The sequence below is a fragment of the Urocitellus parryii genome, chromosome 3 (genome assembly GCF_045843805.1).
Source record: "Urocitellus parryii isolate mUroPar1 chromosome 3, mUroPar1.hap1, whole genome shotgun sequence".
Classification (NCBI taxonomy): Eukaryota; Metazoa; Chordata; class Mammalia; order Rodentia; family Sciuridae; genus Urocitellus; species Urocitellus parryii.
The window spans coordinates 153,887,190-153,903,487 of NC_135533.1; the positions used below are offsets into that span (position 1 = coordinate 153,887,190).

Genomic DNA, 16,298 nt, shown 5'->3' on the forward strand with positions numbered 1-16,298 from the left:
CCCCTGGTTACTGCCTGGGTCAGAGAGATGAATGGGAAGCATGGCCTCTGGGCCCTCATTAAATGGGAAGGAACTGAGCCCTGTGTGAAATACCTTATGACTCACACTGTTTAGGCAGCAAATGTCCTGGCTCCTGGAGACCTAGGCTCCTGGCAGTGAGGGCTTGTTTATGGAATCCCAAGAGGAAGGAAGTTGGAGGAGGGTCAGTGATGCTAATGACCTCAGTCTGGCTTTTTTCTCCCCTATGGATGCTTTTTGCTATGTGGGGTATACCTGTGGTCATCTGTGGTCAAAGCTGTGATTTGCCAGGACCCAGTGTTCCTGAGTCCAGGTGTTCCAGATAACATTAGGTGACTTCCATGCTGTGCCACGTGGGAGAGCTGCTCCACCTTCCACATCCTGCTGCTGAAAGTATTTTCAATACCCATAAATAAAGTTTTGTTGGAACTCTGTTTAAAAAAAAAAAAGTTGGTGGGGATGTTGTAACCCTGTCCTCCCCCGCTCCAGTACCCCTTTTAGGCACCCTTGACTCAGAAGTTGAGTGGAGAGACTTCCTGTGAGATGAGGCTATTGCAGTTCAGATAGGGGAGACCCAGTGCCCGGAGTGTCCAAGGGAGGATAGGAGGAAGCTCAGATTTAAACGAGAGAGCAGGCCCTGAGGAAGGGGCCCAGGAGGAAATCCAGTGGCCAGAAAAACTCACACGCCTATCTGTAGGCAAGAGACATCAAAATTTTCTGGAGTTGAGATCCTGGTTCAGTCTTTTTGACTCCTCCAAATGACTTTGATGAGTCGCTTTTCAAATGACTATACTGATTGAATTGTCAGGTCTCCACTTCTTGCAAGATGGAGCTCCACAAGGGGAGGGTGGAAGGCTTCCCCTTCCAGAATGGAAAGATGGGTGACTTGTTTAGAACCATGGGCCAGAAAGCCAGAGGGATACAACATACAGCTGGGGGCCGCTGGGGAAGTATTGATGTTTATGGAAAAGTCATCAGTGTTCAGAATCTGAGCCCTCACATATGGGTGGTATGTAGAACCCAGGTCAGGGTCCTCTTCAAGCTGACCCTGAGCCTCAGTGAGCCATCTGAGCAAGAAAGGCTATCCCAGTCCCCCCTCCGACACCAGGAGCTCACTGTGCCACCCTCATGGTAGAGAACCTCCGATGTGCCGGGTCCTGGGAACCCAGGCTTCACAGTTCAGGAGCAGAGAGGCTCAAAAAGAAAGATATTGTGGTTGTGCCAAGAGCCAGGCCCTGCTGCAGGGGCCACCAGTGGCTCAGATGGCACCGTTTTTTACAGGGCAAAGTGAGGGCACAGAGGAGGGAACTGAGTCTGTCTTCAGAGAAGGACTTTACAAGTCCTTAGCATCCTAATTCTGAGACCAGCCCAAAGTTACTGTCAGGTGTCCCAGCACATCCTGAGCTGAGACCAGGATCTAGAGTTGCCAGAGTCAGCAAAACCCAAGGCACATGGAGCCTCACAGCTTTTAGGAATTTCTTCCTTCAGTCATCTTTCTTTTGTTACCATTTGTGAATTTTCTAGGTTTTCTCCCATATCCCTGTTCCTTCTCCTTAGGGGGTAGGTTTGTGTCAAGCCATGGAATTTTGTCTTCTCCCATGTCCCCTGCTGTTCCATTTCTCCTGGTCTTTTGTGTGTCTTACTGGGTTCACAGCTCAGATTCTAACAGGAGCATCAGGTTGATCTACTTTTTGTCCATAGGGATTTGCTCATTCTGCACATTTCCCATAAACAAAATCACACCATAAGTGGTTCCTTCCATGTAGCATAGTTATTCTGAGGGTCATCCATGCATAGCATTATCAGTAATGGCTGAATAACATTCCACCACATATATATGTCCCCTGACTCTGCTTTTCTACTCACCTGTTGATGGACACTTGAGTTACTTCTGCTTTGGGGCTATTTTGGTTGTTGTTGCCGTGAACACATGCTTGTAGGTAGAAGTCTTAGGGTGGATGAGTATTCCTGTACTTGGGTAGACACCTATGGAACTGGTGGGTCATGCAGCAAGTTGACTTTTGGAAACTGTCCTACTTTTTCCTCAGTGGCTGCACCCTTTTCATCCCAAGTGACCATATATGAGGGTTCTTATTTCACCGTATCCTATTTACACTGGTTATTGTCCCATTTTTTTTATTATAGCCATTCATGGGGGTAGGGCTGCCCCCTCTTTTTTTTTTTTTTTTTGTACTAAAGATCAAGCCCAAGATCTGCTTGCTATGTACATGCTCTACCATACACCTCTAGCCCTATTATTTTTTTTTAAGTGATGTTGGAGCCTCTCTGCAATCAAAGACTCTAAATGCTGTGCTAAAGCCCAAGAGAACGGATTGGGGTCACTGGGAGAACAGGGTAGGGAGTACCATAGCAGGAGGCCTGATTTCTCTCCCAGCAAGTACATTGGTTCTCTGGTGATCTCTGCAAAGACCGACCCTGGGAGTAAGTGGGTTATGAGGCAAATACATGAAGACAGGAGTAACTGGGGATGCCCTGCTGGACCATCTGGGTCCATAACAGTGGTATAGAGGAAGCTATTGTCTATGAGGAAGCAAGTAAGGCGAGAACAAACATTTCCTTCTTTGGACAATTGAGTCATGCCCTGCCCAACCCCCTGCTAGGGTGAGTGAGATCATGCCCTGTGGTCATCTTCGGTGGCTCATCTGGCTATTACAGACTACAGAGCAAGCAGGGCAGCACTTGGCCCTCAACGATGCAGAGTAGTTGGGGTACTTTAGGGCCTCATTTAGTACCCACCCCAATTAGGCGTGAGCCTTCCCCCATCCCCCTTACCCTCCTGGGACGGATATGCTGGACAGTTTTATTGGCAGGACTCTGGGCAACTGTCCATCAGCCCCACCATTCAGTGTTCTTCTGAGACTCCTTGCCTAACCCCTGAGGAGACAAGCAGTGACCCAGACCATCCATCAAGGCCACCAGGTGTGATCTGACTAGTCCCCATTCAATATCAAGTGCATTCCCGAGGGAACCCACAACAGCATCCGGAGTGCCTCAGTTTTTCCGTGACTGCTGTTTCCCAATCCTCTCTCTTCCATCATCAGTTTTTCCAAATCCCAGTCTCTTGTTTTTTCTCTCTGTTGCTTTAAATAACTGCATGAGAGAGTGTGCCAGCCTTGAATGCTGTTTGGAGTTGGACTTCTCTGAGGCCCAGGCCTCATCATTGTGCTATTCTTTGTGCGGCTTCTACTCTGCTAAGCACACTCTCTTCTTTGGAGCAGAGCCAACTTCAGGGTGGCCTTTCCTGCTGGATCCACTAATTTAGGGCTGCCACAGGGTCTGGATGCCCAGAGGCCAACATGTCAAGCTACAGATAGATCTGGTGAAGAACTGGCCTAGCAACATCAGGACCAGACAGGGATGGGTGCTAGATGTCAGTGTTCAGGAGTGGACAATAGTTGGAACCCTGTGTAGGACCCCTCATCACTCTGCTAGCTTGCTCAGGGGAGCAGGGACCACATGCAGGTTGTTTTTTGCCCTGGGTTCAATGGAAGTAGCATGTGTGATTATTGGGTTGTAAGGTGGGGGGTGTGCAGGCCTTGGGGCAATCTCTAGGGTACTCCTAGCCTAAAATGGAACGACCAGTCACACATGTTACTAAGTGTCTCCAAATCCAGACTACAGGAAACAGCCACTTGAGAAGGAAGCTTGTCTTTTCTGGGCTGAAGAGGAGAGCAAGACACATTGGAATTCCCGTAACCAATAGGCTCCTGTTGGGGGTGGGTGTTGTTTTTCCCATACACAAACAAAAAAATGGAATGCAGGGGTGATGGGAAGCTTCGACCTTGGCCAGCCAGGCAGGGGGTGGGGCTTCCCTTGGAGCCTGGTTAAAAGGCAGCAGAGACTGGGAGCTGGCCACTGTGCTTCTGTCCAGCCCCTGTGGACCTCTCAGAGCAGCAGAGCTGAGGATGAGAGAATTACTGTCTGCCCCTGCTGCGATGCAGGGCCTCCTTCAGTACTTACACCCCCGCCGAGCAAGACGGAGCCTGGTAGCCTCTGCCGAAAAGCACCTGTATGCACGAGGCACTGCCCTGTGGACCCATATCCGAGACCTGGTGTGCAGGGGCAAGGTGGGCCAGCAAATGGGCTTTGGTTTCCAAGTCGGCTGGGAGGGAAAGGGTCCCTGTCACCTGCTTGTCTTAAACAACTGCTCCCTCTGCCCCTCTGCTTTTCCAAACTCGGGGCTACTTGTCCATGGCTTTTGCCAATCCTGCTGTTTTTTTAGGGCAAGGGACCCCTTGGTTGCTGTTCCCTGAAGGGAAAGGGAGGTATTTGTCCTGTTTAACGTGCTTCTGGGTTTAGAAGGGCACCACATCACTTTTCTTGAGCAGCCAGGACAGAAGTTAGGGTGACCAGCCAGCAGCTACACATCCCTTGTCTCTTCTAGTCATACCTGGTCTGGTATGGAGGGACATCTCTGCTGTTCCCAGAACTGGGAAGGGCCTGATGTCATCCCTCTTCTGCATCTCTTGGAGGCCTGAGGTTTGGTCTTGAGAGAGAGCACCTCTAGGGGGATTTCTTTTTCTGGGTGGTTTATAATTAACTGATCCCTCTTCACAGACCTTGCTTCTCAGAGTAGGTTCCCCATGGTCTGGAATGTGGCCTTTGAAAACCTCCCCAGGTAGATGCAGAGTAGGAACCTGTGACCACACAGTCCCTTAAGGGAGGGATTCTGCCACCCTTTGGTTTTCTATGTAATTCTGGTATACATTTCATATCTTTTGAAAACGTTAACCAGAAGGATCCACAAGGGAAGGTGAGGAGGGCTCATTTCCTGGGAATGCCTGTGATACAGGGAGAGAGGCCCAGATGCACCTACCTGAGTGGTAGAGGCAGCTGAGCCCCTTGACCTACCCTTGAATCCCTCCTTGTTTTCTACCTGTATCATCTGCAGAAGGCCCAGGTCACTGCGCTTAACACTGTTGTGTGTGTGCATGCAAGTGTGTTTTTGCATGTGTGCAGAAATCATGAGCTGTAGTGTGGTCCCTACTCTTAAGTGGCTTGCCTAGTAGGAGAAATGAACCATCACCTGAAGCAGGTACTGAGAACAGAAGACCATATAGGAAGTGTATATATGATGTGTGCCATGTTCTGTGGTGTTGGCTTCAAACCAGTCTGGGAAGGTTTCTACTTGTGCAAATTCCAGGTCTCACCTGGGAACACGACTCTAATCCTTTGGGGATAGAACCCAGGGTGATGCTTTTTGTTTTGCAGTTCTGGGAATTAAACCCAGGCCCCTATTGTGCCTGACAAGCATCCTACCACTGAGCCATATCTCCAACCCTGGGAAGTATTTTTGTTGTTGTTGTTGTTGTTTCTTTCTTTTTTTTTTTTTTTTAAACAAGAATCTCTGAGCTGCTTATTGCCAGGCCAGTATCCTTGGCTGTATTTAGTAGCTGCTGATATGAGCATGTGCTCACCAAAAAGCAGCTAGAGAGACTTCATGGATGGGGGGGCAGGTGGCCTGGGCAAGAGACTTTGTTATTTAGGTGAAATTAAGTGGCAGGTTCCTGCAGACCAGCTGCTAGACAGTGTCTTATGGAGATCAGAATTATTAGAAAGGCTTCCTTCTGGTCCCTGCTGTGTGATTTGGGGCTGGGCTCTAAATTTTTCTGGGCCTGACTCTTAAATTAAGTCATAGGACAATCCTGGCCTGGAAGCCTTTCCCATTACAAGCCAAACCATGGCACAGGGAGAAAACAGTATCCACCATCCCCAGGACAGCAGCTCTTGGATGCCATGTCCCTCAAAGTTGCTGAAATTGGGCTTTCCAAAATGTCCTTTATACTAACCACTTGCCCTTCACAGAGTGTCTCACAGCAGTCCTATGGTGAGGGGGTACAGGATCCTGAGCTGTTGCCCCCATACCCAGAGGCAAGATCAGGCCCAAAGGTCTGGGAGTAGTAGGACCCTGAGGCTCCAGGGCTTTCTAACAGGTCCTCTCCTCTCTTTGGATCCCTCTGGGCCTCTCGATAGAGGTGCTGGTCACAATTTGGCTGTGCTTCTAACTTAAATATGGAGCAGTAGCAGGTGTGGGTCACTGCTGGGCAGGGCCTCTGAACATACCCAAAGGCCTCTGTTAATCATGTCCTTTTGATTTCAGCTGGACCCCCAGGCCCTGCAGGACAGAGACTGGCAGCGGACTGTCATCGCCATGAATGGGGTATGTTATCAGCAGGGCTCTATCATCATACACTTCCCGCAGAAGGTTAGGAGGCCTGATTCCTTCCAAAACAATTAGAAGGAAGCTAACTCTGAGCTCATATCTGAGAGAAAGTGTGGCTGAAAGAAGGAAAGGCCACTGCAGAGCAGAGTAATTTTGCCCAGGAAGGAATCTTTTCCATTTGGTAGCTAGAATACATGCAGTCAGAGCCCAGGTTCTGAGCATACTCCTGAAAGATCTCATGGTGCCACTTTTTTTTTTTTTTTAAAGAGAGAGTGAGAGAGAGAGAATTTTTTAATATTTATTTTTTAGTTCTCGGCGGACACAACATCTTTCTTTGTATGTGGCGCTGAGGATCGAACTCAGGCCGCACGCATGCCAGGAGAGCGCGCTACCGCTTGAGCCACATCCCCAGCCCTCATGGTGCCACTCTTTGACAAGTGGAGCCTCAACCCAGGGCCCTGGGATTTTTCTATAGCAGCCGAGGTCCCTGGATAGTCTTCAGCTACCCCAGGAAGATTTGTATAGGTTGAGTATTTCTATCCCAAGTGCTCCAGACAAGAAACATTTCGAATTTGAATCTGTTTTGTTTTCCTGATTTTGAAATATTTGCATGTAATATCTTGGGGACAGGAGAAAAGCCAACACAAAATGCATTTATATTTTCTACATCTTACACACATAGCCTAAAGGTAATTTTATGTATTTTGACCCACAAAACATGAGGTCAGGTGTTGAATTTTCCACTGTGGCATCATGTCAGTGCCCAAAAAGTTTTTAGATTTTGAAGCATTTCAGATTTTCAGATGAGGTATGCTCAATCTGTTAAGAAAACAAAAAACACCCAGGGCTTGGATATGGCTCAGTTTTAGCACTGTGAAAACAAAACCACACACTAAAAAAGCCCTGGGCATATAGATGATAAAGTGTTATATTAGTCTCTTACCTTTTTATTGGTGCTAGGTATTGAAACTCAGATCTCACACATGTTAATAATGTGTTCTACCACTGAGCCACACCCCCAGTACTCACTAATTATTTTGATGAACCAGGGATTGAACCCAGGGTGCTCTACCACTGAGCTACATCCCCAGACATTTTTATTTTGAGACAGAGTCTTACTAAATTGCTAAGGCTGGCAGTGAACCTGGCAGTCCTCTTGCCTGAAGCCTCCTGAGGTTCTGGTATTGCAGGCAAGTACCACCATGCCAAGCTCCATTCACTTATTTTTTAAAATTGTTCTTAAGAAAGAAAGAAAGGTTGGGCATGGTGCTGCACAACTATAAACTCTCTGGAACTTGGGAGGCTGAAGCCTGAGAATCACAAGTTTGAGGTCAGCCTAGGTAATTTTAGCGAGGGAGAGGCCACTGCAGAGCAGAATCATTTTTCCCAGGAAAGAATCTTTTTCATTTGGTGGCTGGAACACATGCAGTCAGAGCCCAGGTTCTGAACATGCTGGGCTTAGCAAGACCTTGTCTCAAAAAAACAAATGGGGCTGGGGATGTGACTCTGTGGCTAAGTGCCCCTGGATTCAGTCTTCCGTTAAAAAGAAAAAGAAGCAATGGGGATTTTAGGGAAAATTCTGGACAAGCCATTTCTTAAAACCATCCAAACTGTTTGTGGCTCTTGCTGAACTGGACCAGGTTCTTGCCTCAAGGATGGCCTCACCTTACTCTAGAACCTTGAGCTGCTTGCCCTGGGAGTACAAAGATTTGTTGAGACTCCCAGGGACCAGAAGAAGTAAGAGAACTATGCTCTTTCTTCCCTTTGCAGATTGAAGTGAAACTTTCTGTCAAGTTCACAAGCAGGGAATTCAGCTTGAAGAGAATGCCGTCCCGCAAACAAACAGGGGTGTTTGGAGTCAAGATTGCCGTGGTCACCAAGTGAGTGGCATGGGTGTGGGCTCCTGCATCGAGAGTGTGTCTCTGAAATTCAGTTTCTGAAGGAAAGAGCAGGCATGGTTCTCTCGCCTCTATGCATGATTTCTCCACAGGGAGGCCTCCCAGGACTCTGGGAACATTCTGTATACTTAGCTACCTCCTGTGTTTACTGCAAAACTAGCTCAGGAATGTCCTTGTCTCCTTCCTTTGGAAGCAGTCTGCTGGCTCCTGCTAGACTCCAGGAACTGCCCAAGTGTGGATTTTGCTTCCCTCGCTTGGAATTTGTCATGATCCCAGGTTCCTGTTGAATGATTGTAACCTCTACCCCTTTGTCACTAGTCAGTTGGCAGGACAGGCTTGTTTGTTAGTTTCAGGGCAATTCTCGGGGATACAGACCACTCCCTCCCAGATTTCATTCACTTCCCCAGGATGGAATCAGGCTGGACCCTGACCTTACTGGCCAGGGCTTGTGTCATTCATTCCCCAGGCACTTATGTCTAAATACCATACCTGCTAATGTCATAGGCCTGTAATCTCAGGGACTTGGGAGACCGAGGCAGAAGGGTTGCAAGTTTGAGGCCGGCCTCAGCAACTTATTAAGACTCTGTCTTAAAATTTTTAAAAAAATAATAAAAAGGGCTAAGGATGGAGCACAATGGTTAAAGTGCCTGTGGGGTGAATTTCCAGTATCAAAAGTATAAAATAAATAAATACCACTTCGGTTCCTGTGGCACTTCTGGAAGGCTCTGGACATGAGTAGACGAGAACTCTGCCCTCAGCTTAAACCACCACCCCCCCAACACAGGAGCCTGAAAGTGCTTATCTGAGAGCTGAGGATGGGGTTCTCTTTTCATGCTTAGAGCTTGTTGGGTGGTTTGGGAAAGAGTTTTGGTGTGCTCCTAAATCCAGTTGCAAAACAAGACTGAAGTTAAGGCTGACTTCTGTCTTTGAAGTATTCTTGCTCCAGAGTCCTACATAGATGGAGATACTAGAATCATCTGTTTCTTAGAGTCAGAGGAGAAAAGCAGTCAGAATTACCAGATGCCTAGGCAACCCTGTGGAGTCATTCATTCAATAGATGCTTGTTGAGGGCTTGCCACGTGTAGGGCTCATCTCTCAAGGAGACATAGAGGGACCAGAGGATTCACTTCATATAGCAGTCAGTTGGCAGGATGGAGACCAGTTGTGATTGCCCATTTCAGATGATAAGCCTGCTTTCCAGGACACCATAAGATCACTTGTTATTATAAGGCCTGTGATCTTTTTTTTAATGGTGTCATTTTTAAAAATTTTTTTTTGGTTTATTTATTTATTTTTATGTGGTATTGGGGATTGAACCCAGTGCCTCACACATGCTAGGCAAACACTTTACCACTGAGCCACAAGTCCAGCCCCAGGCCTGTGATCTTTTAACAGCACTTCCTGTGGCCATCTTCACTTAGAAAAACCTCCTGGAGCTAGAGGTGTAGCTCAGTGGCAGAGCATTTCCCTATCATGTTTAAAGGCTCTGGGTTCAATCCCCAACACCACACACACACACACCCCACCCCCCAAAAAAGGAAGAAGGTAAGAATGTCTCCGGATCTTCCCCCAAAATTACATATAACTTGCAAGTGTTCAGCTGCTTCATGCCCTTAGGAAATCCCAGTGATAACTGGAAGCTCATAGAGTGTAAGGAAAGCACACACAGGCTCTCTGTGCAGTCCCAAACCTGGGCACCTTCCTCACCCCTGTTTCTGGGTAGGCTGATAGGTGACAGAGCTGTCTGGGCACTAAAGATGTTTCCTCTTCCCTCACAGGAGAGAGAGGTCCAAAGTGCCCTACATCGTGCGCCAGTGTGTGGAGGAGATTGAACGCCGGGGCATGGAGGAGGTGGGCATCTACCGTGTGTCTGGAGTGGCCACAGATATCCAGGCGCTGAAGGCAGCCTTTGACGTCAGTGAGTGTCATCTGGGCAGCGTGGGATGGAAGTATGACTGGTCGACAACCTGTTGCCTGTCACATCATTCTCTGTACCTTTTCTTTATTTATTACTTCATTATTTACAAATATGAGACAAGCCAGACACAATGGCAGGTACCCACAGTTGAGGCAGGAGGATCACTTGAACCCAGGAATTTGAGGCCAGCCTGGGCAACATAGGAAAACCTTAACTTGAAAAGGGGGCCGGGAGAGAAAGAAGCAGCAACAGCCTATTCAATACCCATCCTAGACACACAGGTTGGACCAGGTGTTTCCATGGGAGTTAGATTGCTGCCATTGGAGTGGACAGGGGGTGTTGAAGTCGCTCAGTCAGTGTGGTATGACCATGGCCTGTTTAAGGATGCCATGGGATATGGATATGACCCAGCTCCTGCTGGTACTATGGTGTCTCCTCCTGTTTAACCACCCTCACATGCTACAAGGAAGGAAGAATTGCCCCAGTTGCCAGGCTAGAAAATTCATACCCCAGAGGGTCCTTGATCAGTATTCTCAAAGGAGAAATTACAGAAGACCTAGGACTCAACAGGACTCTGGCTACAGGCTCTCCACAGGGCACATACCGCTTATCCTGACTTGGAGCCCTTGAGGTACTAGCAGTTCCAGCTGGATCCTGCTGTGGTGCCAGTTCCCTCTCGGAACCAGAGTGGACCTCACCTGTGGTGTGGAAGACCAGTGGCCATCCAACCCCAAAGCAAGGCACCTATTTAAATACTAAAATGATTCAAGTAATCCCAGTGCCTCCTTATTAGTGGAAGATGCCAGTGCCTGGGTACATACAGGGCAGAGCGGCCTGATTCTTGCTCAGGTGCCATGTTCTCCACTGGCCTTGCTGCCTCTCCTGGCCACGTGCGTCTGGCTCCACCCCTGGGCTACACCTTGCCGAACAGGGGAGCGTTCTGGGGATGTACTCACTTCCCTTGCAAACCCTGCACACCCAGAACCATGCAGATGCTGGGGAATAATAAGATGAACCACTCAAAAAGGAGGGACCTAGGCAGCATTCAGCATCGCAAGGAAAGTTAGCCAAGATGGGGATTGCAGAAAACCTGACTCGGCATCCACGTAGAGGTTCTCCATTTCTCTGTTCTTTCTAGATAACAAGGATGTATCAGTGATGATGAGTGAAATGGATGTGAATGCCATCGCAGGCACGCTGAAGCTTTATTTCCGTGAGCTGCCTGAGCCCCTCTTCACTGATGAATTCTACCCCAACTTTGCTGAGGGCATTGGTAAGCACGGAAGGCCTCACAAGAGGCAGCTTCCCTTCCTGTCCACTGCCACCCTTGCAGGGGCCTGAGCTGTGCCTTTCTGCTATGATCCACGCTTCACCCTGACCAGAGAAATCTGACTGCATGGGCCTTTACCCATGCTGAGAGGGCCGCCTGCTGTCCCAATCCTTACAGTAAACTGAGAGGATGAAGCAGCTAGCACTGCCTTGAACATGCCACAGACTTTCCTTTCTTTAGACCAGGGTTGAATGTTGCTTCCCAGGCTAGGTAATACCCTACCCCTTTAACCCTGTTGTAGCCCAGTCAGGCAGAGGTTTCCAGCTCAGCCTTTACCCTAAGTCAACCTGGAGGGAGATATCCAAAGGGCAGGGACTAGCATCTGAGGCAGAGGCAGTCTCCACATGACCCTAGAACGAGTATGCCTACCACGGCCCATTCAGCAAAGGACCTGGTCTCTCTGAACTGAAAGTGTCCCCTATGTACAGGGCAATGAGAAAGCCTCCCAGGGTTTGGTGGGGCTGGGGCTATGTATCCCTCCTCATCCCCCACTCTACCCACTTTATTCCATGCCAGGGCTCTTCCTAGAATGCTGTAGCAGCAGAAAGTGGCCCCAAGGAAGCACTGGCCATAAGCAGTTCCTCTTATGGTACCTCTTGCTGCTGGTGCATAGGATACTGTTTGTCCCTTTGAGACAGAATGCATTTAGGATAACTCACACCCCCACATAGACACCCATCACAGCATCCTCACTGGGGGACTATGCTGTGTGAGTGAGGATGACAACTGGCTTGGACTGTTGAGCACCTTTGAACACAGGCCCTGAGTATCCCATCTGACCAACCTTGAGAGAAGTGTCCAGGCCATGGTTATGACCCTGAGAAGTAATCCCTGCCCTACTGTACAGCTCTTTCAGATCCTGTTGCAAAGGAGAGCTGCATGCTCAATTTGCTGCTGTCCCTCCCAGAAGCCAACCTGCTGACATTCCTCTTCCTTCTAGACCACCTGAAAAGGTATCCCTGGGTCTTCTATAGGGGTCTAGTGTTCCAAGACCCCAGGAAGCAGGGTGGGAGTATCCCCTGGGACCAAAGGTCTTTTCTTGCCACCCCTGTTACTCACCCCCACTCCCTGGAGACTTCTTCCCTCTGCATCATGGCCTTCAATGAAAAGCAACGTGCCTCAGCCACAGCCAGCAGTGTACTTGGACCCTGCAGTCACCCAAATCATGTCCCAGATCTGGCCCAGCTGCCCTCTGGCCATGGGTGCTCTTTTCCTTAGGCCCCTCAGACCTAGAAGTCCTGGGGTGGAGTCTGCTTTTAGCACAATCAGGTTGAGGTCCCTCCCTCCCCAGATGATTGTGCTGTGGAACCAGCACAAGGCAGCAAGGGGTCTTGCCTGCTGCCATGTTCCCTGAGGGTTCTAGGACCCAACCCCTTTACCTCTCTGTCAAAGATGGTGTCAAACAGCACCCTTTACTATGTCCTTCTACAGAGTGGCTGAAAAGGAGACCGTGAACAAGATGTCCCTGCACAACCTCGCTACAGTGTTTGGTCCTACACTGCTCCGGCCCTCAGAGAAAGAGAGCAAGCTCCCTGCCAACCCCAGCCAGCCCATTACCATGACTGACAGCTGGTCCTTGGAGGTCATGTCCCAGGTATGGGGAGATGAGCTCCAGCCCATGCTACCTGGCCTGACCAAGGTGGCCTCTAACTGTCCCACCATAAATTCTAGCAGCTATTCCCACCTCCATTGTATAGACCAAGAGTCAGAGAGAGGGTCTTGCCTAAGCCCATATGGCTGAGGGGGGAAGGGAGAGTCTCAGCTGCTGTGTCTACTTCTGTGCTGTGCTGGACTTCATAGAACCAAGCCCACCCCCTGGTCCTCCTGTTTTAAGACTCGACCTGAGTCTTAAAACAGTCCCACATCATATGGCATTAGGAACCTCATTCCAGGTATCTTGCTGTGAGGGGCTCTTGTCACCTGAGCTGATCTTGTGGGCTTGGGCCAAGAAATCTTCCTATCTGTAGCAGTGAGTGACCTTCTGAGCCACTTTCTTCCCCCTCCTCTTCTTGGGCAGGTCCAGGTGCTGTTGTACTTCCTGCAGCTGGAGGCCATACCTGCCCCAGACAGTAAGAGACAGAGCATCTTATTTTCCACTGAAGTCTAAAGGCCCAACATCATCTCAAGAAGCCAACAGAACAGCCTGGGAACCTGTGGTGAAACGGGCCATATGAAGAGTGGGAACCGAACCTTCATGAGGTGTAACTGGGCCATTCCCAAGAGCCAGGCCATCTGCCAAGAGATAGTACCCAAAGTAGAAGGCCAGGTGGCTGGCACAGATCCCCGTTGGTCTGCAAACACGTCTGGCCTTGGACTGTGGTTTTTCCGTGCCGCCACCAGAGGGCGCCCCAAGCTAGCACGTCTTGGCGTGCAGGCCTGGCTCCAGGGAGAGAAGGCGGAGTGGTTTTTATGAACTTAATTTATCAGAGTTTAAAAGATTTCTACTGGATCACTTGTCAAGATGCACCCTCTCCAGGGAGAAGGGAACACCACCAGATTCCTTCATTATTGTGTCTTGAATAAACACTGCTGCTGCTTTATACTGTGGGGGCCACAGCCCTGTCCCTGTATGGGTAGGGGCGTTTCGATTTCCCTAACTTAGACTCCATTTGTAACAGGACTTGAGAAGCTAATTCAACACTGTGTAGTGTCATGCCTCCATTCACTCCCTGCTTCTTTTTCTTTGTAGAAGGATTTCTGTCCAGAAATGGGTCAGCTTTCTGCTCTTTCCTGTTGCTTTATTTTTTGCTATTTGTGCATTCCTCTGAAGGCAGTCCACCTGCAGCCATGAAATGTGCAGGGACCAGACACTGGGGGAGGGAGGTCCAGGCCACACACCTTATGATTCCTTCTCCAGGGAGAGTGACCATGCCTACCTATCCTGACCGCCCACCTGGCTCTCACTCTCCTTTTCAGTTTAAAAGGGCCCTGATTTCTCTGGCTTCACTGTCTGCACTCTCAACCTCTACACAGATGGCTTCATTTCCTGGCTCAACTGAACAGACTCAGTTAACTTTTGTAAAAATTTCTTCTCAGCAGCAGCAGCTGGCTGGTAGCTTGTTTTAAAACTTTGATCCAAAATAGCTTTTTGATACTTGAATATTTTTTAAGTTTTATACATAGTTTCTAATTTTTTTCCTACCAGATTCAGATACCTAATAAGATATTAGAATGTACTCCGTGGACAGTCTGTGTCCCGGCAGCATTTTGTCTTCCTCTAAGCTCTAGTTCCATTTTCTTATTCTGACATCTCAAGCATATCAGGATATGATGGGTTAGGAAAAGGCCAAGCATGGGATGGGGGTTCCCATCCCAAAGTAGGTGGGAGGAAAGGCCTGCCTGCTGCACTCCCTCCTCATGTTCCCTGCATCTTTGCAGAAGGAGCCTGAACAGCTCTCTAACTCTCCCTGAGCATCAGGCTTAGAGAAAAGAGAATCCGGGAGGCCATGAACTTGTTTGAAGAAGGTAAACCCATGAACAGTTTGTATCACTTTTTTAAAAGTGGGGCTGAAAGGAAACAGAGGTCCAGTTTCTATGCTGCTCTTGCAGGAGAAGGGGATGCTGCTAATCAGAGGAGGGAAACGGCATGACTCAGGAAAATGTCTGTTGGTTGTCACAAGAGGACATTAATACCAGTAGGACACTGTCCCATTACCCTTCCCACATCTGGGGAGGGGAAAGGTGTTGATGAGCAAATCCTGCCAAGCCCACTACATGAGGGAGACCCCTGACACCAGGGGCGATGCGTCTCCTACTGTTTCCTCTGCTTCTGAACCTGCCAAAGCAGAGGGCAGAAAACAAAGTCACTTAAAGTTTCTCGACTATACAATGTTTAGTTGTGCTTTTTTTTTTCTCACAGAGAGCAGAGCCGCCTTCCCGGGTGGTGTGGACAAAATCAGCCTCTGTCTCAGCACATTTCTGGACCCAGTGGGCTCCTCTGACCTGGCTGCCCATCCCCATCCCTCTCAGCTACCCTCCAGCCCTGCAAGGGAGACAGGTTTTGCTTAAAAAAAGCCAAACCCAGCCCTTGTGTCTACCTACTCCCTCTGGTGTCTCATGATTTGCATCTGTCGCCTTGAAACTGGAAAGCAATATATCGTCTGTGCCAATTCTCTTTCCTTCACCAGATTCCTTCCTCTTTATACTTTTTATTTATATAGGATGTGTGCTGTTTAACAATGGAATGACCACTCTTTCTCGTGTAGTTGTAAAAGTGCTCCCCCACGGCCAGGCCACAAGAGCCTTGGTGGTTTGAGAGCCGGAACTGCCTCCATTACTCTATCTCATGCCTCACAGGCCTGTGGGCTGGCTGGCTAAGCCAGTGTGGGGCTGGAAAAAAAATATGGTGTTCCCCAGGAGTCAGGGGATTTGGCCTTCCCCCTACAAAGCAAGCAAAGGCCCAGAGCCCAATGCAACTGTCCACAAGATATGGCTGCAGGTCTCTAAAGCAAAAAGTGATGCTTTCTTGCCTCAGGGCCTGGGTCCTGGGAGCAGGTAGCTTGGCTTCCTGTCTGTAGCCTGGCCTTCTCCCTGCTGAGTGGCTGGTCTCCTGGCAGCTGTGATCCTGCTTTTGAGCTCAGCCATCTGTATGCCACTGTGGGGGGAAAGGATTGCTGACACTTTCATTAAAGTTACCTGAGACTACTCGAATTAGTGGTGTTTTCCGGATTTAAAACAACAACAACAATTGGTGCCTCTGGGAGAAATCCCTGAGCTTCTGGCCTGGGGGTTGGGGAGTACAGCAGAGCTTCCTGGCAGGTGCGGAGGAGGTTTGAGTGTATGGAGGCCCCACTGTTGGGGAGGCCACCAATATGGGAGGAGGTCAGCACTCCCTGCTGTGGGAAAGCCAGGCCTGATGGGGTTTGGGCAGTCACCAGCAGGCACAGCCAGACAGTCTTAGGACACAAGGAGCAGCAACCATGACCCTGCAAACATGGGACTGTGGTTTGG

The 16,298-nt window shown here is 49.1% G+C and overlaps 1 protein-coding gene across 1 annotated transcript in view; it reads left to right on the forward strand.

Annotated features, from left to right (window-relative positions):
* Bcr (BCR activator of RhoGEF and GTPase) overlaps nucleotides 1–15,674 on the forward strand; it is a 141,721-nt gene extending 126,047 nt beyond the window's left edge. The window contains exons 17-23 of the mRNA XM_026412525.2: nucleotides 6,140–6,199; nucleotides 7,973–8,082; nucleotides 9,879–10,018; nucleotides 11,157–11,291; nucleotides 12,196–12,301; nucleotides 12,780–12,942; nucleotides 13,366–15,674. Coding sequence (XP_026268310.1) covers nucleotides 6,140–6,199; nucleotides 7,973–8,082; nucleotides 9,879–10,018; nucleotides 11,157–11,291; nucleotides 12,196–12,301; nucleotides 12,780–12,942; nucleotides 13,366–13,455 — 804 coding nt within the window. The 3' untranslated portion in view covers nucleotides 13,456–15,674. The remainder of the gene's footprint in view (nucleotides 1–6,139; nucleotides 6,200–7,972; nucleotides 8,083–9,878; nucleotides 10,019–11,156; nucleotides 11,292–12,195; nucleotides 12,302–12,779; nucleotides 12,943–13,365) is intronic.
* Nucleotides 15,675–16,298: the final 624 nt, after the last annotated feature.